The sequence below is a fragment of the Ictalurus punctatus genome, chromosome 14 (genome assembly GCF_001660625.3).
Source record: "Ictalurus punctatus breed USDA103 chromosome 14, Coco_2.0, whole genome shotgun sequence".
Taxonomy (NCBI): Eukaryota; Metazoa; Chordata; class Actinopteri; order Siluriformes; family Ictaluridae; genus Ictalurus; species Ictalurus punctatus.
Window position 1 is genome coordinate 10,540,941 of NC_030429.2, and position 23,849 is coordinate 10,564,789.

Consider the following 23,849-nt stretch of genomic DNA (forward strand, 5'->3'; position numbering starts at 1 on the left):
CAGCACTGGCCTGTGATTTCTAGAACAACGAAGAGGAAGCATTTTTACTCTCGATACTTTTTGCCTTTGCCGAGTACACAGCAAGCTAAAAAAAAAAATTATTTGATTAGGTGTACAGGGAAACTGGGTCCCCATAACTGGCCTTGAAACTTAGAGAATTCGAGTGTCCTTTAGCTCATAGAACTCAGTGGGTTAATGATGCAGAAAGGAAAATGGCAGTCAAGATTCAGATGGGTGAGGGTGTGCTGTACCAAAAGCTAGAAGTGGTTTCAAACCAAAGGCATAACCTTGTCACTGCTGACAGCAGGATGTTAAATGGCCTAAAGGAGTAGTCATTGATGTGAGAAGAGGTGGAACTTGCAGGAAGTCAGGCAAGACTCAAACATACCAGAGTTTTTGTCCTTATCTTACTTTCCTCTGGACCTAGAGGAAAACAATCTCTCTATTTACCCCAAAGTGTATTTCATATCAACACAAACAACCAAATTTATAAGAGAAAACTGACCATTTTTAAGTTATTGTAGAGCAAAAATCATTTCATTGCTTTATAAATAATGCAACATTTTTATTACATGTATTTCACACAAAAATGCACATATTGGACAATATGAGATTAACCTCAAAAGCCATTTCGCTTTCAGGATACGAAATTATTTAATAATACACTGAAACATATGCAACCTGTTTATAAACAAGAACTATTCTAGGATTGAGAGTTTCCATTTGACAGACTGGCGCATCTTGGGTGGTGTGAGGATCTCTGCATCTGAGAGAGAGAGAGAGAAAAACACAGCTCTTTAATTCACAGCTCAGATAACAGACTGTGATAGGGTTTGTTTTTTAGCGAGGACTCACCCTGCAGGGGAACTGTGGTTGGTCTGGGCTGCTGAAACGAAGCCATGATGCTGTTGGCTGTTGAATTGGGCCCTGTGATCTAAAACAGAGGCATTGGATTTCAAATTCACGAGTTATCAATAATAAATAAGTACTTCTGAATGCCAGCCCATACTTTATCAGAGCATATGCTCGTTCTGGTTTAAGCTCAATCAGAACCGCTTCATCTGTTACAACAGTAGGGGGATTTTAGCAAACAAAGTGAGATGAACATGCTGCCATTTTGTTCTCCTGAAGCCTTATCTGAGGAAGAAGTTAGAGAATTGTATCATCTAATACGATGCTTCTCAAAGAGTGATCTGGGGATCTGCAGGGGTCTCCTGCACATAACCATAATTTTTTGGAGTTTTTTTTGTTACAGTGGTGGAAATCACAACCCATATTTATCAAAGTTGTATTTATAATTGAGTTCATTTAGATTTTCATTATTATTAATTGTCTAGTAGACAATGGTCTCGAATTAAATGGGTTCAAATGAAATCTGGACATTTTGATGCGTCAGGATTTCCAGTACATCAGAGCTTCTCAACCATTTGTAACTAAAGCCCCCCTAAGCCTCCCCTGTCATGTGACACGCCCTCCACCCCCATACAGGAGGCGACCACGTATACTGATTATCTATTCTATATAAAATCTATCTATATATAACCTAATCTATCATTTGTTTTTGACAGATAGATTGTTTTTGTACTTTTTAAAATTTATTTTCATAACTTTTATGACTTTAATAAAACTATATAACGGACAGGTATGGAACATGAATGATCAAAAATGTTTCTGAACACTAAAACTACTTTGAACAAGAGAACTAGGCTGTAATAACGTGGACTATTTCACATGACCCCAACTTCCTAACATGCTGGGGTATGCGAAGAAAAGAATTTCACTGTGCTGTAATTTATATGTGACCAATAAAGACTATCATTTTTCCATTCGTCTTGCATTCTAAAAACATTCTCATATGAATGATGTAAATTGGGAGGAAGGGCGCGTCTCGTTAGCCATGACATTGTTCAATTTCCGGCTCTCAGCCTCTCACTGCACAGAGGAGATGCAGAGAGAGGTGAGAGTGCAGCAGGAAATCAAAACCTCGCACTTGCAGGACAGTACTGGCGAGATTTGGAAAGTCGCTACGGTTTGTCTAAAAAGTCGCTAAGTTGGCAACACTGGTCTGCACTGACAGCTAGATAAAAGGTAGGATAAACTCCACCTCTCCACAGCAAAAAGAAAATACAGAGGGAGAGAGGACACAGGGTTTTTCATTTATGAGCATTCTTTTTGAAAAGCAATAAAATACACCGAGTCCCCAAATGATGCCCTGTCTGTGTTTTATTTCTTGAAAACAATTTGCGCCCCACTTCTGATCTCTCTTACGCCCCCCCGGTTGAGAACCACTGCAGTACATGAATTTGAACAAGCTTATTTCAAATACCTCAGCCACTTCAAACACCAAACATAAGTGCTGAGTGTGTGTCTTACTGGAGTTTGGCTTTGTTGAATTCCTTCATGCCAGATCTCAGGGATGCCCGTGTCGATGAGCCGAAGCAGCATGCTGTAGTCTAGCTGCAGGCTTCTGGCCAGCTTGTCAAACTGAAACAGTATCAGTGCCTTCAGGAGACTATGGATTTCCTCTGTGGAGGAAAAAACGACACGCTGCGGTCACGGATATTTCTGATATTACACAACACGGCTCCAGACAAAAGCAAATAAATATATAAAACGGCACACGACAAATATATAAAATAAACCACAGAACTGCAGTCTTCCAAGCTGCTGTCAAAACCTGTCTTAAATAAGCATTTTTCTGATGTAAGTCAAGAGCCTCTGGCTGCTGCGGAGTTTCTCATCTCTGCTGCTAGTGCCTAAAACAGAGCCTTCCCACAGATTAGGTCAATCCATGCACAGATACAGTTCTCTACATCCATAAGTCATGAGCAGGGACAATCCCTGCAGCACTTTTCACTCAGCTGAGCAGAACTAAAAGTGATTTCTAATCTTACCCCTCATCTTGTCAACGACGTGGATGATCTGGATAATGGCATGGAGAAGGGCAATGTCCTCAAAGGGGCTTCCTTCCTTTAAGCTGTGCTTCTTTCCTTCAGCTTTCCTGCGGTTCTTAGATGATCTCCTGAAAGAAAGAGCTGCAATCAGCCTCAGGCTTTCAGCATGAACAAATTGCATAGGAAACACAGACATTTTCTACTGTGGCTGTTGTTCATGCTTGTTCCTCATGAACTGCCAAGAAAAAGAGGTTGTTTTTTTTTTTCTTCTCAGAAAAATATCTCAAAAAATATAATACATTTTGCTAGTAATGTCACGGTTAAGTTGAAATGTTGTGCCTAATACAATACGTAAGGAATAAAACATGACTAAGCATGCTATTAACAATGTGACATGGTGAATGGTCTGCACTTACATAGCGCTTCTTTTAACCTTAGCAGTTCTCAACGCGCAGCAGTTCTCAACGCGCTTTACACTGTTTCTCATTCACCCATTTTCTCTCTATCTCTCTCTCTCTCTCTCACACACACACACACACACACACATGACTGCAGAACTTGTAGAACTGCCAGATGACAAGGCGCTAACTTGCCATCAGGAGCAACTTAGGGTTCAGTGTCTTGCCCAAGGACACTTTGGCATGTGGAGACATGTTGGCCGGGAATCGAACCGCCAACCCTACGATTAGTAGCTGAGCCAAAGCTGCCCCTGGAGATCTGGAATTACAACCCTGAAGCTGATTATTCTCCAATAACAGCGTATCATTAGCCGCTTTATTCCACTTATACACTTGTATTAAAATATGACACATCATACCTTTTATCCATTTATAGTCACAGTTAATGCTGTGGCATGTCCAGTTGTTCTTGTCAGCTTTATCAGTTATAAAGTCATTCGCTCACAAGCCTTTTTTTTTTACTGTGAGGATATCTGTCTATGATCAGAACTGGGTATCGTATAATAAAGACATTTGACACCTATAATCGTTGCACACACTTTCTTCACTTGGTCAGTTTTCCCAGGCATTCCTCAGAAAAGCTCTGCCAGCTGCATGAAAGATGCACTGCCTCCTTACTCTGCATATATTTAATTCCGTAATGTTTGTTGTATATTCATGGTATCAATCTTACACAGAAAAATAGCAGAGAGCCCTAAACATTTTAATCGGCAACGTGTTGATTTGGTCGTTTATTAACGATGCTCCCACCTTCAAACAGATTGTACATTTTGACCAGTCACATGCCTGTGATGTGTGGTATAAATAAGGGAAACTGAGTCACCTTAGTGAGGCATGACAGATTGAACTAGGTATGTCGGTTATGGCATCGTCTCAAATTCAAAATCAAATTTTGTGTCTCAGACACGCACACAACCATACAAAGTACGACGTGTAGTGAAATGATGACTGTCCGTCACATAAAATGTACGTAAGAGTTAGAAAATAGGAAAGTATTTTAAAAAAGTAGAAAAATATAATGTGAAGATATAGAGAGGAGTGGCAGCAACAGTCTGATAAAGTGCAGATATGTGCAGTTGTTTTGTGCAATATAAAGCAATGAGTATGATGATCAACAATCCTGTGCATGAACGGGATGTGTATCAAAGGGGTGAGAGGAGCTTTGTGAGAATAATGAAAGGCTGCAGGGACAGTGTGGGGAATGTTTTCCTATCTCACATGAGGACATGTTGAGCTGAGAAGAACATCTGAACTAAGTTCATTACTACTGAATACTCACGAGGAGATGCGGGAGTTGCTGTGCGAATACTTTGATCCGAGACGGCTGCCGGTCAGGACGCTGCTGGCCTCTGAGTAGAGTTCAGCGTCTGCGCAGTCTTGGCCGTCATCATCTGCAGTGGAAAGAGACGGTGAAACAGCACAAAACATCTCTAAATCAGTCCTGTGTGTTCCATCTAAAAGCCTACAAAAAAGCTAGACATTTTATAGCTACAAATTTCACAGTGGTATTTACCAACAAACTCCAGTCTAGCCTTCTCTTTCTGCTCTCGCACAACGGCCAGTCTGTTTTTATGGCGTGTGAACAGAGCCCTTTGAGAGTCCACAAAGGCCATCTGAGTACTGTGAGCTGAGCAGAATCAGAGAAAAATCAAGCTTGAAGCTTAAGAACGAACAGGCAGAAAAAGTTTATTAAGACTTGTTAAAGTCAAGGGTGAAAAGTGTTTAGTACCTTCCAAAAGCGCAGGCTTCAAATTGGTTTCAATGATGTCCGGTCTGTGGTAAAGGTAAATCTGTAATAAAGAAATAAACAGTAGATTCAAAATACAAAGTTTTACGACATGTAGAAGAAATAATTGTAAGAAATGTCAAATTAAAGCACAAATGACTCACTAGTCTGAGAGCTTCCTCCCATGCAGCTCCTTCAATCAAGGCAGAAATAGCCTCCTCGCAGTCCTGAAAAGATCACCATATTCCACTTTCAATTAACGAGCACAAAATACTCCCGCGATTTATATCTCCATCCTCATGAACAAGATCTGTATAATACATGTAATGTACAAGGTAATAGAGTCCAACAAAGTACAGAAATATATGTGGATAGACATTTATTCAGCAATTTTTGGAAGGAGTCTCCAGTGTCAGCATTTTGTAACAGTCGGAGGTAAAGCCGTAATTTTAACTTCTACAACACAGGAGAGTCTTCAGGATAGAGGACTTTCTCAGAAACATTACAAGCTGCTTTTTTGTCTTAGTAACTTCAAGACAGAACAAAATAGATGCTGGTGAGGGAATTTATAGCTGCTATAACATAAGTAATAACAAGAACTAATCTTCCACAACATTAAACATAATTATAAACATAAGTTGTATGACGCGTCATATCACAGTGATTTTACTAATTATGGAATAAGTCAGGAACACTTCAGGACCTGCTGGTAATAGTAACTACTTTGCGCCAGGCCGCATCACAACACCTCACCAGTGATTATTTTCCTATAGCAGCACCGCCCATTAATTAAAGAATGACTCCAACATTTTCTGTCTAATCTCTCTCAAACACATCTGTAGCATGTGTCATTAGCACAGACAAGAAATTCAACTTATTTCCCAGCAATGAGAAAACAGTCGAAAACCTTGACACGTTTATAAAGAACGATATAATCAAATCTGCAATCAGTGGTCTGTTTATATTAAGCCCTAAATCTATATAAATGACCCATTTGGTTTCCAGTTAAACAGTGTATCTCATAATAAATACAGGAGTGCCACAGCTTTGGCCTAATGGCACATAATTGATCCAGTGTTAGAAAGTTGGATGAAGCTACAAAAAACAGCACTGGTCAGACTTCTGATCGTGTCTGTCTCACCCCAGGACTGCAATGGTTGTAATTTTGAACTCATGTTATTGCCTGGATTCGACAACTGCCTTTAGCAAGGTTTGAGTAAACCGATTTTCTGTTCTTTTCTCAGTACAGGGAAACATGCCAAAATGAGTAGAGATGAAAAATGCTGGAATATTTCTCTCAGTTGTGCATTTATTACTTTAAATAATGGCCCAGTAGCTACACTACTGCAAGAATCCTGGAGATACAAAGCAGTGAGAGGGAATTTAAAGGGCTGATTCAATTACACGCACCTTAGCATACTGTTCCAGCAGCAGAGCAGCCTCTGTATGTCGCCTCATTTCCAGAAGCTTCTCTGAAACATTGAAAAAAACTAACATCTATTTTACTGATATTAATCACAGCACAACAGGAAAAATCCATTTGTGTGTTGAGTGTAAAGACTCAGGATTATCAGTTTTATGGATTTGTTTTAGGTTATTTCTTGAGCTATTAGATATGTATCCTAAACCACTTGCATGGGTTATTAGGAGGTTAGATGGATGACTGCACACACACAAACACAAAATACCTGCTAGATCTCGTGCAAGCTGTGTCAGCTGTGTGGGTGGCACAGGGATGTGCGTTGCCACGGCGAGGGCGTGTCTCCAGCTGGTGCAGCTGATGAAGGCCTGCAAAGCACGGGGCATCTCTGCACATCGCCATAGCAACAACCCTGCCTGCTCAGCCTGCTGATCCTCCAACAGGTGTTCAGCAAAGGCCACACTTAGCGTCTGATGGCATCATAGAGAGGTCAGAGTTATTTGTGAACTCAGCACAATTCAGGGATGTGACTGTTCAAATGAGCATCGTGTTTATGAATGCATTTAATGCCATTAAGTCTGTGCATAGAATCCTAATATCAGTTCTAGGTGACCCTTGAACATATGGTGTCCTATGCAAGCGTCGCCCCTCAGACTCACTGGTTTGAGAGGCAGCTTCAGCACTGCTTTTACAGATACAAACCGGCACCTATAATAATCACGGTCACGTATTACTAATATCTGTCAATTTTATCCGCCAACCGATAAATGAGTCAGACCATAGTACAAACTACCAATTCATTCACATTTTTTCACAGGATGTCTTTTAAGCACAGCACACAATTTTACAGTATAAGTTTACAGAGGATCCCATGCACAAGTTGACTGTCATACTAGAGAACATTTAAGCCAGGGACCTAAACATGTTATTTAATCAGCATTTATAGGAGAAGTAACCTTGTATTGCTGGCTATCTGCAGGGAAGAGCTGCAGAGCTTCGGTGTATAGCTTCTGGTCTCTCACCAGGTTTAATAACTCAGTGAAGTGCTCCTCACCTGAGGGAGGGAAGGGGAGAGAGAGAGGGGGAAAGAGAGAGGGAGACAGAGAGAGAGAGAAAGAAACAAATATTTAGCTCTTTTGCGTGTATGTTTTCTATGTATATTGTTAACCTATATTCAGACTGTGTAAGGTCTCACCACACTTGCTGAGGTGATGCAAGGCCTTCTTGTATCTCTTCAGGTGTTTGTCTATGGTATAGCGCTGGTAATTAGGTTCCAGGGTTTTCAGCATGTTCAGGAAGGAAAGATATTCTTTAGGGTCCTAGAGATGATAAAAGAGGGGAGAACAAAAGAGTGCAGGTAAGATTTCACTCAGGTTTTCTATTGAAAGTTTTGCAAAAAAAATAGTGTCCATACAATCTACACGGAAACATCCCCAACCTTCTGAGACTTTTCCGCTACCATGAGCACCAGGTCAAAGTCATAGGTTCCCAGAGAGTGTTCATACAATTCATTAACGTTGACCAGGAACAAGAGATACTTCAGAGCCTCCTCTGCACTCACTGCATTTTCTGCACTGGGTGGGTTCACTAATCACAAAAAATCACAAGGTTAACATTCACAAAAACAGACATATAACCTCAGGGGAGATGGATATATACAGATTTTAATATTCTAAGCAGTTTATCATTTCAATATCTGATCATTTTGCTGATATTTTATGCACTCAAGAATGAAACAGACAAAAGTTTTAGCTAAACACAAATAAATATCGCTTGAAAAACTATTTACAAATAAAAAAACAAATACAAAAGTTATGATTTCATAAGTATTAACTCCCCTTAAACTAGTACACTAATACAACCAGAAACTACAATGGACTTATACTTTTCCAGAAATTTGTCATGGACTTGTTTTGATGGCCTCATGGTCTTGATGATGCTGTTTGTTTACGTACAGTATGTTCGCTAACAAACTCTAGGGCCTTGCAGCAACAGTCGTGTCACAACTGTTTGTGACACTTTAATTACACACAGGTAAACTCCATACCACTAATTATTTGACTTCTGATGGCACAAGAAATAATTTAGGGGTTTCACAGCAGCAGGGGTGAATATTTATGCAATAAGTTTTTTTATTTGCTTTTTTGTTGTTTGACACCCACTTAAATATTCTGTGTTGAATCGGGACATGCTGTATAATCACAATTAAGTCCATTTCAATTTCAGGTTCAGCAGCAAAACCTTAAGATTATATAAATCAAAATTTACACCACTTTACTCATAATCTGTCGCACAGCACCACTCCAGAAAGCTTTCAATTATACCCAAATTATATTTCATGACTCAGTGATCCTATCCTCACAAAGAGAGATCTTAATGCCCTCTAGTGCCCAAAAAAGAATTTAAGGGAGACACTACTGAAATTGTATTAATTCTCACTAGTGCCTTCTGGAATATTGTAGGAATTGTCAAAACTTTTATAACCCTAACTGTTTCAATCATTACTTAAAATAATGAGTAGCTTATTGGATATTCAAATATACTTTATGTATCAGTTGCTCCATTTCCTCCTTTTACATGCTAAATTGATTATCAGCACCCTTCATAAATATGTGAAAAATTGGCTGTATGAAATAAACACACACACATAAACAACAGGAAAAACTATTTATCAGTGTTTTGTCACTGCTCTGTGGCCCGTCCCTAATTCTTACCACGCAATTCATGGACTTTCTGTAGAGCAGTCTCAAGTTCTGGCTTCGTCTTCCTCACATGAGATGTTAAAATGCACAAGCAGTATCTGTGAGGGGGAAAAAAACAATCACATAGTTCGTTGTTGGTCGGCTGAGTAAGATATATTCACAATATAAATTTTAAAGAGCATACTTATGTGGATCAAGTGTCTCCATGGCTGATCGCAGAGCATCACAGACAATGTCCACTTTCCTCCTCCCCTGACCTTCTCTCGCTGTTACTGAAGCAGTCTGGCATGCAGAACTCACTGGACACGGGTACATTGTCTTCGTCGTATCTTCCTCTCTATTAAGTAATAAATCCTATCATGCTTATAATGAACTTCAAACATATATTTGGACACTGTATAAGCAGAAAGGCACTTACTTGAGCTCTGTAAGAAAAAGGTTGATGTAGTTGACTGAAGCAATCTGTTTCAGAAATAGCTCCGCGTTATCCAAGAACACCTGTGAATCAAAGGGCATAAGGTTACTTCACTACAACATATAAGAGGAAATCACACAATCATGAGATCACTCACGTTCGGATTGTGGTCGTAGATTAGGTTCAGGTTGATCCGCAGCTTCCTCATGCACTCGAAAGCATCTCTAAATTTCAGCCTAGATTAGTGTGAAATATTTCAAAACGTATGAAAATGTGACCTTGTGAATTTTATGCTCTTTATGAGTTATTAAATACACATACTCATCAAGCCACTTCCTGACTTGAGCAAGCACAAGAGCTCGATGATGGATAGTCTCTAGGTTACCACGGGGCATCTGGGGGGGAAAAATGCACACGGCTGGTTATTAAAGCTCGTCTAAAATGATCAGGAATTAACATCACAGGGATTTTAACCTGCAACTCTGCAGTCTCAATCTGACTTCTTGTGTACTTCTCTAGACTAATTTACAGCCAATGAAGTTCTTGACTTACTGCCTAGGAAAGCATCAAGTCTAAAAATATGGAGAATTTTAGCTTTCATTAGCTTATCTGAAGCTGACAGGCAGCATGAATGATGCGTGAGTGCAAGCTAGTTGTTGAGTTCAGTGCTAACCTGTAGGATGAGTCTGGTGTCCTGAGGCACCACAGTAACGATGCGAGATCCTCTCTCCACCCTGCGCACACTCTCATCATTTTGAGCTGCTTCTGAACTCAGAGCCACCTGCACATCTGCAGACACACCATGACAACAGTGTATGAATTTACAAAGAGGCTCACAGTGCGAGCTCCGTCATCTAATCTTGCTCACAGATACAATTTTGTAACGGGACTCTTGTCTTCCAAACAGTTCCACTTTCGACTCATCAATCCACAGAACATTCTCCGAAAAGGTTTGAGGATCATCAAGGTGTGTTTTGACAAAATTCAGACGATCGTTAATGTTCTTCTGCGTTAGCAGTGGTTTTCACTTCACCACTCTTCCATGGATGGAATTTTTGCCCAGTGTCTTTCTGATAGTGGAGTCATGAACAGTGACCTTTATTGACACAAGAGAGGCCTGTAGGTCCTTTGATGTTGTCCTTGGCTCTTTTTTAACTTCGTGGATGAGTAGTTGCTGTGCTCTTGGAGGAATGTTGGAAGTTCGGACACTTCTGGGAAGGTTCACTAATGTGCTGGGTTTTTCCATTTGGAGATAACGCCTCTCACTGTGGTCCTTTGGAGTCCCAGAGCCTTTGAAATAGCTTTGTAACCCTTCCCAGACTGATGTATTTCAATCACCTTCTTCCTCATCATTTCAGGAATTTCCTTTAATTTTGGCATAGTGTGTTACTGGCTAAGACCTTTTAACCTTTTAACTTCATGCTGTTGAAAAAGTTCTATTTAAGTGTTGATTTGATTGAACAGGGTTTGCAGTAAACTGGTCTGGTTGTATCTAATCCAGCTGAACCCCATTACGAATGCAGTTTCATAGAATTGGGAATTCGTAACAATGGGGGCAAATACATTTTCACACAAGTCCAGTTGGTATTGGATAACATTTTTGGTTCAACAGATAACTATCATTTTAAAACTGTATTGTGCGTTTACTCAGGTTGCCTTTGTTTTACCTTATATTTGTTTTAATTTCTGAAACAATTTAGTACGAGATATACACAACAGAAGAAATCAGCAAATACTTCTTCACAGCACTGTATATACTGGACTAAAATATAGTTAAGCTGGACTACAGTGCATCTCACAAACATACATCATTATATAAGCAAATGTTTGTGTACACCTGTTAGGAGTCTCCAGTGTCTTTAGGAAAGAGGGCTTTTACAATTTCTTGGTATCATGACAAGCTGAGTTTTTTGGCTTATTAACTTCAAGACAGAGAAAAAAGTTGCCTCTGTTTTTATTGTTCTTAGCGTTGCTGTGATATAAAAAGAAGAAAACAATAAAACATGCTGACTGCACCTCGGCCTCTTACCTTTGATTGACAGTGTGGTCAGGTGGAAGCAACGGCAGATGTGAGAGTGTGTGGTGAGAAGGAGGAACTCATCATACACCACAAAGGAGGAAATATTAGACGCGACCTGCAGAACAAAAATATAATTTAACCAGATATACGTGACTAAATACACCTCTACAACTCTTCCTGTGTCAAATCCATGTTCTTCATGTAGCCCTGTTTCTTCCCTCTAGAGATGCATTTTTAAAGGTGCTATATAAAATAAAGTTGTTTCTTCTTATTATTATTATTATAAGGTGTGACAAAGAAGACTATTAAAATCTTTACTCGTAGTGTTATTATAAAGGAGTTTTAGATCACTCATACATACCACATTGTTACCAATATAGAGGTGGGATCTTTCTGTCAGTCCTACTAAATGCTCCTGCAGAGAGACACAATACATCTGAATACACACCACAACAGACATATTTGAAGAAAGACAAAGCAAAAGGTGTTTCCTGTATCGTTACCTCTCCGTTGATGGTACACAGTGCAGTGTGAACACAGGGCTGGGGAAAGTTAACACTGAACTCTAAAGAATCCTTCCATTCAGTCACTGTTATTGCTGCGGAGTCTGAACATTAAAGTATTGCATAATTACTGTACTGCTTGATCAATAATAGAATAAAAAATAATTCAGTAACATATGTGGCATTGTACAATGCAGGAATACCCACCAAAATATTGTTTATCAAAATTTTTGGTAAAAATTAGCTCAAATTCTGGTGTATCGACTCAAGAAACTGTCAGTGTGTATTATTCAGTAGTATCAGCTGGGACTGAATTAAGATCGACTGATAATCAGTTTTACCAATATTTTTAACGATAATTTTCCTTAAATGTAAATTTTTTTCCTTAATCGGATATTGTTTTTTAAATATCGGTTTTACCAATAAAAGGCGGCATCTTGTGGCCGTTTTGAGAATTGCGCACAGGACCCTCATTACAGCTGAGGGGAGATGAGTTAACAACGGTGTGCACAGGTAAAGTACAATTGCTTTGCTTTAATTTTAATTAATTAATTTAACATTTTAACATAGCCATTAATGCATAAATGAGATGGGTTACATAAATGCTTGATATGTAGTTTAAGCAGCTTGGCACTAAGAAATAGAAACGAACTCAGAGTCACATAATCTGTCATGTCCCAAAGACGTAACTTTACATTAATTAAATAAAACAGCCTTGAATAAGTGCATGTTGGAAATAAAACCTAAATTATATGAACATTTACTATATAACCTTTATTTCGCTAATAAACATTATTCATTATCGCCGCGAGCAATCACAGTTTGAGTATAGTTCTGCGTAAACGCATAGATAAACAGTGCTCTGTCAGCAGGTATTTCAAAATCTAGACCGACAAAAACATTATGAATAATTCTGATAACATACCAGTTGAGATGGACTCCGTAATTGTATATACACTGTTTTGTTTGTTACCTTCCTGACAATGTATACTTATTCAGCGAAGTAGTTGCCTTCACTCGTTAGCCTAAACGGCACATAAACCTTTTAAAACTGTAGTTTTAAATCAATGATTACATTTATGTAAAGTTGAGTCCACCGTCATTTATTTATGTCCTCCATTTGAAAACATTAGACTTTCGAAATTTATTTTGCCTATTGTTAATATTAGTGTTGCTGCTGATGTTTTTATAAGTAAAAATATGTTTTTATTGTTGTAATATGAAGATGAATTTTAACATGAAACTTTCAACTTTTAACATTTTAACTTTCAACACCTTTTTGTTTAAGATGACTGAAAGGATGAAAAACCTTACTTCAATGGACTTACTTCACACGGTCATTGCCAGGGGTGGCAGTTTGCAAAGAATGCCAAATGAACAAGAGCATAGGATTAGAATTATTTTTATGTACTTTATTTGTTTTACCTCTTTGTTTACCTTATCGAAGCTTTTATTTAAAAAACAAATAAATAAAAAAGATACTTTAGTAAAATAGTGGGTGCAATTTCTTTTTATTTTATTTTTTACACACTTCAGACCCCTCTATTTATTTGTGTATAAATAAGAGTTGTATTGTTTTGTATGCAAGGAGGAATTTAAATTGACAAAACTGTTCTAAATAAAATGGCTTGTTCAGTTCAGTGGTGGTTTATTATTGTGTCAAACAATAATTAGGTAAAACAATAAATAAATATCAGTTTTGCATATCGGTTATCGAGCACATAAACATGCAAATATCAGTATTGGTTATTTTTTAAAAATCCATATCGGTCTATCTCTAGACTGAATACACCACGCCATCTTCCATACAAACACTATTAAAGTACAGAATCAAGCTCAGTACTGCTAGGATCACTCACCCCAGTTCACTCTCCTGATCTGTCCATCTTCCAGCTGCAGAACCAACGTGTCACTCTTAGAGCTATGGCACATGCTGATCACATGACCTTCAACCTTGACCTCTGACCTGAATTAACACACAGACCAAATTACAGGGATGGAAGCAAGACAGCAGCATTCCATACATTATCCAGTTCTACAGGTTAGTTAAAATTAATGTTACACAATGAACTGTAGAGCTTGAAAGTATGTGATGTAGGTCTGTACCTGATGTCCAGTCTGGGTTCTGAACTCTGGATCTCTGCTGGGGTCAGTACGAATAGATGTGACTGGTTTAGTTTGTTTCCACATGCAACTGCCACGAACACGTCCTTCCTCAGCCAGAGCAGCAGACGCAGAGCCAGAACCCCCTCGTAAGCCACTGCAACACTGCACAGAAGGTACAATCAGCATTAAACAAAAATCTCACACACACACACACACACACACACACACATTACAAGAATAATAACAGCAATACATTAAAATAAAGACATTAGCTATGTTCCCATTTAAGTGAATTTAACTCAAATTGAAAAAAATTTGAATATAAAACATTTGCAAATAAAGCATCGTTTCCATTCCATGTGTTCAAGAGAACAAAATCGTCACGTCCGGGGGAACTGGCGCATCTCTCCCTCTCTGCCACGTTTATTTTTCTGAGCTAATTATCCAATCACATGATTTGCTGTGGCAGTCACATGACTTTTTTCTATGCACATGAGGAATATATCTGGTAAATGTGTTTCCGTCATAGTATATGTGCATGTCTTCTTATCAAATAAAAAAATTATCCACCTCAATTGAGCGTATAAGTACATTACGTGCATGTTGGAGATTTTATTCGCATCTGGTGTTTCCATCCAGTGTTTTTTCTTGCGATAGTGTTGTCACAGTGCTGTAATCTAACCTGTATGTCTTTTGTAAAACCAGTGGTTTAGAGACGACTCTAAATCCAGATGCATCTTTAACAGGCTCACTGGCATCTTCACTGTCTGAGTGAGAAAGGTGAAAACCGTTATTTGCTTTTAAGTAAACTCAAAACAAAGCATGAATATGGCCACTGAAACACACCATACTATAATGCACAGGAAGAAAAACAGAAAGAGGAAATGCTTTGTTAATTTGTCATGTTTTTTTTTTTGTAATCAGCGCACCTCGGCTAGCGATATGCAAACATCCGTCTGCTGTTAATGCTGCAAGCTCATTGGTACTCAGAGGCTGTGCGTGGAAGGTGACCAAGTTGACAGGAGAAGGAAACTGCAGTTCATAGGAACACATGGGTGGAGGAACCACAGACTGACGAAATGCTGTCACCATAAGTTTAGCTGTAAGACAAGAAGGACAAAAGATAGAGACCAAAGTCCTGGGCAAGCTGGTTATATCTACGTATATATAAATCTATGCTGACCTTAAAGGCATAGTCAGTGATTTTAATAGAAATTAGCAGAAGGTTTTTTCCTTAAAGGAAAACTCCATCCTGAACGACTTACATATTAATCTGTATAATTAACATATGATCTCCAATAATGTCCAAGATTTATTCTGCAAATGACATTCTGAGTTGACTTTTTTTGTTTGCACATCATTTAACACCACTTCGATTACTACACTATCCATAATGCTGTTTAACTGCCAGCTGATAGGGTCATCAGTGGGAATTCATCTCTATCTAAAGAGATTAATGCAGCAGCGTTTTAGTGCTTTTGTTTTAAGGCTCTCTTACCTACTTATCTGTACACTTTGCTCAAACAGCTCAGGATCCAAAGCTTCAACTTACATGCGAATACCGCCATCAATGCCAACACATTCTTCATCTCGTAGCTCACTAACTAGCCAAGTCAAAGCTCTGCCGTGAATGCATTGTATAGCTCCACTGCATTTTGGAAATTTCGAGTCCTGTGTTTGCTTTCTGCACTACTTCTAAGGTTGGATTTTCTCACTAACTTGACACTGAACATCTCTAAGAAATGTTGTGAGTGAGAAAAGAAGCTCTTGTTCTTTTGTTTTTAGGAGCTAAGAAGATAACCTGTCTGTTATCATTTATGTTTGAGATTTTGTTCTGTTAAATACCATTGCAACAGTGCTAGCAATTAACCTACATGAAGTCAGTGCAGCACAAACCACTCGCTTCTCACACTAACAAAAAACACACCATCAAACAAATTAGCACCACAATCGCTAAGCACGTCACAAATATTTCATTCTAAATGTATTTACAGTGTTTTAGGGAGGTGCTTTCCTTTAAGTGGTCCAGGTGAATCACTGAAAACACATGTATGTGCAATGCCTAGGCTAAGACACCTGAATGACAGTACAAGTACTCTTTGTCCTGAACCTGGAGTGCCACAGACACCTAACTCCTTCCTCTGAGCAGATACAGTGCTCTCCAAAAGTACTGGAACAACAAGTACACTTCTATTATTGAATCAAAAGATGAATATGAGACAATAGATCAGAATTTTATATCTAGATCATATTTACATCTAGATGTGTTAAACAGCTTAGAACATGGCACCTTTTGTTTGAACCCACCCATTTTTTTCAAGCGATCAAAATATTGGAACATGCAACTGACAGGTATTACTTGCTGCACAGGTGTGCCCTGTTAAACTGATTGTTTAAACAATTAATAGCTCTGAAAGTCTACTCTTCGTAGACTCTAGCCCTAGGTTTAGGACTGCATTTGTTGTTAAAAAGGATAAACCAACATGAAGACCAGAGATGTCTATGGGAGAAAAGCAAGCCAAACCAATTATTAAGTGTTATTTGCTTTTATTTACTTTAAGACTTTCAGTTCCTATACTTTTGCTCATCTAAAGACTGGGTGGTCTGCAACCAAAGGTGCCATGTTTTAAGTTGTTCAACATATCTAGATGCAAGTATCAGGAAATGAAAGCTGAAATTCTGATCTATCGTCTCATATTTATCTTTTGATCAATGGCCTTGATCAAATGATGGGCCTTGCTGTTCTAATACTTTCGGAGGGGACTGTATGTTAGGGTTAGGGTTAACTTTGCCAAAATGTCACAAGAGTGTTCAAAATGAAAAATCTCTGAACCCAGCTTTGAGCATAGCATCTCAGAACACACATATGAACAACGAGGTAGTCACGAGGCTCTCACCTCCATCAATGACTGCCACATTGGCATTATCATGTGAATCATATCCTTGGCTACGATCTGTGCTCCAGCCCCAGTCATAAGTGTAAGTGCTCCAGTCATGAGCCATCAGGTGGAGGTGGAGTGACTTCACAGGGTCCCAACACACACAGACTGGAGCCTTTGAGGGCTCACTTCCAAAATGCAGACTCTGTTTCAGGTACCAGTGGTAATTCCCTACTGTCCATAGCTGAACTAAAAAAAAAAAGATTAAAAAAAAGAGACAGAATTGGTAATTAATGAAATAGAAACTGATAGTGGAAAGATATTTACAGATAATTAAATGTAATGTAATTACAGATAATTAAAATGTATACGTTAAATAAATGTTAAGTCATATTTAACTGTATGTGTTGCGGTTGCCGCTCACTCCTGGGTTCAGATCCATGAGCCAAACAGCCAGCACCGTGGAGTCACTGTTCCAAAGCAACTCCTTCACCTGAAACACGATACACACTTACATACATTAACACACACAGACACAAAAACAGCCGCTGTTTATCCAGTATTTGATTAAAGCCTAGAGGTCATGTACTCTACAGTGTACTGATGAATCATGGCCCACCTTAACCTGGTCCTTGGCGAAGGGCAGAGTAAAGTCTCCATGCAGCAGGCCATTCTTTTCCATAAACACAACACAGTATTTGTTTGGGTGCCGCTGGGTGCAGGCTATCACGCTACCTGAAGGTCTGAAACACACACAACATTGTTAGGCTTTACATGGTAGACCAACAGGCTTAGGTTGCTAAGACAAATGTCCAGGTTTTTTTTGTTATTAAAGTCCCCATGAAGTGCCTTGAAACTTGCAGCGTTATTCGATGTGTTGACGTAATTTCCACTGAAACAGAAAGTTAGGTAAGGACATACTGGGTCGCTCCTCCCACTTTTTACTTAGCCAATAGTGTTTTTGCTTACCTCACAGCATGGGCTAAGCCGCACTTGACAGTTAGTACCCTGGAAAAATGTCTGTCACAAAGCTGTGTGCTGGCACATATACCATCTTCTTCAAAGTGCCAAAAACACATTTACGACCCATGCTTGCTTATATAATATAGCTTGTTCAATAACGACAACTTCAGCATGATAATTTTTATAGTGTTGGGGGCGGGACCCTTCAGATTCTAGAGAGCATTTGATTGGACAGCAAATCTGATGAGAAGCTGAAGTGCAGAATGATGTCATCCAAGTTGTTGATCCGTATTGGTAGTAGAGACTGTAAATTGTGAATGCATATATCTTCCAAATGTTAATTTTGTTGTTGTTTTGCAGCACACTATCTTACAGATAAATTAAGTCTAACATATTCATACTAAAAACCACAAAACATCCTTTTTGATTTCATGGGGACCATTATAGAGCGTATTATTTCTACAAATGTATTAACTACCATAAAACTAATAGGAAATGTGTGTAGCTACAAGAGAGATAAATCTTCTGCTAAAGTTTAAGGGGTTAATTTATTATAAATAAAAAAAAGACACATATGTGAGTGATTATTTCAGAAGCTCTTACTTCCAGCAGAGAGCTTCTTCAAGGCCGTTGACAACTTCACTAGTAGCCTGCAGGACACACTCTCTGTTCCACACTCTGACTTTTCTAGCACCTGAAACAAGACAAAAGCACAAATCATAAATTCATTAGCTAGCCCACCAGGTTGCCCTGAAACCAACTGGGCTAAAAGGTGGAAGCTAACTTGATATAATAGCGTATGGGGAGCTAGTTAATTGCATTAATGCAGACTAAGGGAAAGGAAAGCATCTCATATTCTATCCTCTTTTAACAAAAGCTTTAACGTAGCACATTAAAAGTCAGCAAGTCACTGACTCATGTTTTGGCTTGGAGAGTAATATGACACCTGCATGCTTCTGGTGCTGAAATGATAGTCTATCAAGCATGTGTGTAATGCAGCATGCAGCCTGATTCAGGAAGCATGAGGTACAGTTACAGTGTCATGGTGCGCACATCATGGTGAAGTGCTTTAGATTTAAACATACAATGGTGCTTGGAATGTTGTGAACCCTTTAGAAATGTCTATATATCTGCATAAATATGACCTAAAACATCATCAGATTTTCACAAAATAAATTTAGATAAAGAGAACCCAATTATACAAATGAGACAAAAATATTAAACTTGGTAATTTATGTATTGAAGAAAATGATCCAATATTACAGATCTGTGAGTGGCAAAAGTATGTGAACCTTTGCTTTTAGTATCTGTGGTGACCCCCTTGTGCAGCAATAACTGCAACTAAACGTTTCTAGTAACTGTGGATCAGTCCTGAACATCGGCCTGGAGGAATTTTATCAGATTCCTCAGTACAGAACAGCTTCAACTCTGGGATGTTGTTGAGTTTACTCACATGAACTGCTTGCTTCAGGTCCTTCCACAACATTTCTATTAGACAAACATGTGAAGAGCAGACTTTCCTAGATCCCTGTTCTTTAAATAAAACAGGACGCTCACTTACACCTGATTGTCATCTAATTGACTAAAAACACCTTAATCTGATTTATGTTAACCTAACATCAAATTAAACTGCTAATCCTAGAGATTCACATACTTTTGCCACTCACAGACATGTAATATTAGATCATTTTCCTCAATGAATCAATGAGCAAGTATATTATTTTTGTCTCATTTGTTTAGTTGGGTTCCCTGTCTACTTTTAGAACTTTTGTGAAAATCTGATGATGTTTTATTATATATCATATTTAGCCAGATATCTAGAAAACTCTAAAGGGTTCACAGACTTTCAAGCACCACTTGAACTTTTTGTTTGGTAATGTTAATAAGGAGTAGTAGTTTCTTTTTCTGGTTGTTAAATCTAAGGATCCATTAGGCAACTACGAATGAAAAAATAAGCAGCCCAGACACATAATGAGCTTGTTCAGGGTTATTCATTTCTCCAGCCCTGGTTATATAATAATGAGACACTTGCCTGTCCGAGGACAGATTGCGCCAACTGCAAAAAGCTGCCCATCGCCTCTCCATGTAATCCTCGGCATGCGGTCGTCCCATGGCACTGCAGGCTGCACTTCCTTATATGGAATGCAGCAGAAATTTGCAAGTGAAATATATACGGACATACAAATCACAATGAATACTGTAGTATATAGTAAATTATTTGAAGATTGTCTCTAGTTTTAAGGAATTGTTCAGCTATAGGATCTTTCCTAGTTCTCAAGGTGACTGAGCATTTTTTTACAATAATCAGCTCTACATTAAAAAACTGATAACGCAAACAAACAATCCTGATATCTAACAATAAATAAATAATAATAGATAATGAATTCTTACTGCAGCTTTCCTCTGCGCCGCCTGCTTCCCCTCTGAGCCGTGAAACTGGGTCTCCTTCTTACCCCATCCTACTGTGATGAATTTACCTGACACACAAACACAACAGATGAATTAGTGCATTAAATCAATCAGTTATCTTAACATAGAGAAACTTTCAGTTATTTCTCTAAGTTCTGAACATGTGAAAGTCTCACCTTCTCCAAACTCATCCTGCTGAATGGCCACCTCAGTTATAGGCTCAAAGTCTTTGGTCATTAAGATGATTGTCTCCTGTCCTAAAGAGCAGAACAGCGCATAATAAAATCACACAGCAGCTATATAACGAATCCATTACAGCGCTGGTATAAACGTCACTCAGTGACAGACCTGTGCAGAGCGTCACCAGCTCCTGGTCTGGACTCCAACTCATGGCAGTGAGTCCACTATCCACACTTCCCACACACTCCAGCTAGCAAACACACATGTACTGTCAAATGTTTTCAAAACAGCATTAATTACATAAAACATGTAACTAGGTAAGGTGAACAGGGGTCGGGCTGACTGTATGAATACCTGATTAGTGTTAAGGCTCCACAGAATGACATCGCCCTGGGCAGTGGCCACACAAACAGACTCCTGATCCGGCAGATCCTGAATACCCACAACAACACCGCTGCCATCCTCTGCGAGATAGCTCTCCATGGTTAGAGACACTTCATTCAATACCTAAAGAAAGGAAAATGCTGAAAATAAACTACACAAAGCTTAAATAATCAAACAGCAAAGTCAGTGTCTGATCCTTAAACGCCAATGTCAAGCAGCGTTCAACTGATTAAACCTGGAATTGAAGTGATAAATTAAATCAAGTGCGTTTTGAAGTCTGACAACATGGACGTGTAGAACAACACTGAGGTTTAAATAAACAGTTTCTTAGGATTAAAATCGCAATTTAAACAAGCAGCAGTGTTGGATACAAGTATTTCTGTCATGACGCTTCTTTTCCATAAAACTGAATCTGGTAATAACGACTTAGTTAATGCTTTAAATGTTATCTGTATGCCGGGGCAACTCACGTTGATCAAGCAAGAGACTTTTTTTTTTTTACTTTTATCTTCTCTTCAGAAAATATAATATAACACAAAAAGTTATGAGAAAAGAGGCCACAAGAGCCTCGACCTATGTGGACCAGACCAGAAGACGCAGTTAAGTGGTGAATCAATAATTTCTGTTTCTCTTAAGTTGTCCTTGGTGGCATTATCATTTTCTTCGGATCAAATATGATCAAAGTTCGCGTAAGAAGACCAGTTGGGGGAATCTGGCTATAGAAAATGTAACATTTTAACGTAATTCTGTTGAATGAAATGACTTGAATAAAGATCTGTTCATTTTGCAGAACGAGGTTCAAAGAACCAAGTCAGTAAAATGATCAGATATTCCCATTACTAGTAAACAGTCAACCCTTTATTGTATGATTGAAAATAACACGAATAATATTTGACTAGTTAGATTTAGTTCATTAAATAAGGATCTAAAGCTGCTTTGGCACAGTCAGTATTTTTACATCGACAACAGTAATCTGATATTAACCCGATTAAGATAATACTCTGATTAAGAAACTAGCATGTAAACAGCAATTACTGATGACCTTAATCAGACTAAAGTCATACTCATAAAATGAAAAATGAAACACCCAAAACTGTATACGGTACCATAACGAAGACCAACTGTATGTCGATACGTGAAATTCTGGAGGGAACATCACATGGCGTGGTGTGAGGACGTAATGACGTGTGACGTTAATTGATCTATGTTCTATAACATACGAAATGGGAACATGAAAGGAATATTCTAAAATCAACTCATGTAAACACCTCAATCACAATAGTGTCTTATTCAGAATAAGGCCAATAATCAGATTATTGCTGTCCATGTAAACATAGTCTGTGTATACTGCTGAAAGCTCCATACAAATAAAACTGGATTAATTGGATTAATCAGCTGTACTGAAGTGGGAGTTTATGAATGAACTTGAGATTCTATATTAGATACATCTGGGCATTATTATAAAGTGGCAAACCTCCCAAACTAACGCACTATGCAGGGAATATGACGGGGTTTAGGAGATACAGGTGGTGTTACCTGGCCTGGGGGTTTAGGACATACAGGTGCTGTTACCTGGCCTGGGGGTTTAGGACATACAGGTGGTGTTACCTGGCCTGGGGGTTTAGGACATACAGGTGGTGTTACCTGGCCTGGGGGTTTAGGACATACAGGTGCTGTTACCTGGCCTGGGGGTTTAGGACATACAGGTGCTGTTACCTGGCCTGTCCGGGGGTCGTACTCTGTGATGGAGAACTGAGAGGCGACCAGTACGGTGTCTGTGTCTATCCTCACAGAAACACACTGAGCAGAGCCTGGACTCTGCAGCTCCGACATGCGCACACATTTCAGCAGCTTTAGGTTTCTCATTTCTGTAAACAACACGAAACGTTCATCATTTAACACACACATGTATCTGTCCATTTATGCTAGCTGTGCTAGTCAGCCTGTGCTTTTAAAAAGCTAGAAAATGAAAGCTGCCGTCTTACTAAGTATAACTATAAACAGCTTAAATGCAGAAAATATTACCATAAACATTAAATACCTTTCGGTCTGTTTATTCGACGACAGGAAAATCATACGGCGCATAACAACAGACACACGCTGTCAAGATCCTGTAGTTTCAACTCTGACCTCTAAAGAAAAAAAAAATAGTCGACATAATACTAGACAGACACGTGGTGGCATTTTAACACTGCCATCTAGTGGCCGAGAAGAGAAATATTGCTGTTCTTATTATTCCTGTCGAGACAAAAAAAATAAAAAATAAAAAAGGTTTGGAAAATGGACATCTAAGGCCGAGGACAAGTCATTACTCAGTACTATATTCTCTACCATAAGCCGTATATCTTATATTTGTACAGTTCAATATACAGCTGTATACCAGTACAATATATATATATATATATATATATATATATATATATATATATATATATATATATATACACACACACACACACACATATATATATATATATATATATATATATATATATATATATATATATATATATATATATATATATATATATATATATATACACACACACACACAAGCCAATTTTTGCATCATCTGGGTGGCCTAATGGGGGACTAAAAACCAGTCCATTACCAACAAACATAGGACCTGCATGAATATGCTGACTAGAATGATAATACATACATTTGCATGTAACACATCCACTTCAACTCAGAAAAGTCTGTCAATTGATTACTTCCATCAAACATTATAGGAGCAGAACATGACAAATATATGTCATTTATAGCAGCAAGTGTGTTCGGTTAGTACGC

At 38.6% G+C, this 23,849-nt stretch overlaps 1 protein-coding gene across 3 annotated transcripts; it reads right to left on the bottom strand.

Annotated features, from left to right (window-relative positions):
• Window positions 1-544: 544 nt before the first annotated feature.
• elp1 (elongator acetyltransferase complex subunit 1) lies at window positions 545-23,201 on the bottom strand. Of its 3 annotated transcripts, none has more exons than XM_017485834.3 (37): window positions 23,101-23,201; window positions 22,776-22,927; window positions 21,030-21,182; window positions 20,844-20,925; window positions 20,672-20,752; window positions 20,478-20,563; window positions 20,119-20,218; window positions 18,690-18,780; window positions 17,743-17,866; window positions 17,523-17,616; window positions 17,142-17,372; window positions 15,174-15,344; window positions 14,927-15,011; window positions 14,245-14,406; window positions 13,998-14,104; window positions 12,139-12,242; window positions 11,997-12,050; window positions 11,645-11,750; window positions 10,289-10,404; window positions 9,937-10,010; window positions 9,773-9,851; window positions 9,619-9,698; window positions 9,385-9,537; window positions 9,213-9,298; window positions 7,937-8,085; window positions 7,694-7,817; window positions 7,455-7,552; window positions 6,767-6,968; window positions 6,489-6,550; window positions 5,243-5,305; window positions 5,082-5,142; window positions 4,866-4,979; window positions 4,632-4,743; window positions 2,895-3,022; window positions 2,374-2,525; window positions 856-934; window positions 545-766 (listed from the first exon to the last, which is right to left on the bottom strand). In XM_017485834.3, exons 2-37 carry the CDS (start codon window positions 22,923-22,925, stop codon window positions 699-701), a joined length of 3,981 nt encoding a protein of 1,326 aa, XP_017341323.1. In that variant the 5' UTR covers window positions 22,926-22,927; window positions 23,101-23,201; the 3' UTR covers window positions 545-698. The 3 variants fall into 3 exon arrangements, with proteins under 3 accessions (XP_017341323.1, XP_017341322.1, XP_053541735.1); XM_017485833.3 differs by having other exon boundaries at window positions 6,489-6,568; XM_053685760.1 differs by lacking the exons at window positions 22,776-22,927; window positions 23,101-23,201 and having other exon boundaries at window positions 6,489-6,568; window positions 20,844-20,943; window positions 21,030-21,162.
• Between the last annotated feature and the right edge of the window lie 648 nt (window positions 23,202-23,849).

Excerpts from the sequence above, each read along its gene's own strand:
- elp1 (XM_017485833.3), bottom strand. The coding sequence starts at position 22,925 with ATGAGAAACCTAAAGCTGCTGAAATGTGTGCGCATGTCGGAGCTGCAG. Across the intron at positions 17,867-18,689 it reads GAAGAAGCTCTCTGCTGGAA|ACCTTCAGGTAGCGTGATAG; the intron begins GTAAGAGCTTCT and ends TGTGTGTTTCAG. Across the intron at positions 9,538-9,618 it reads CTTTTTCTTACAGAGCTCAA|AGAGGAAGATACGACGAAGA; the intron begins GTAAGTGCCTTT and ends ATTACTTAATAG.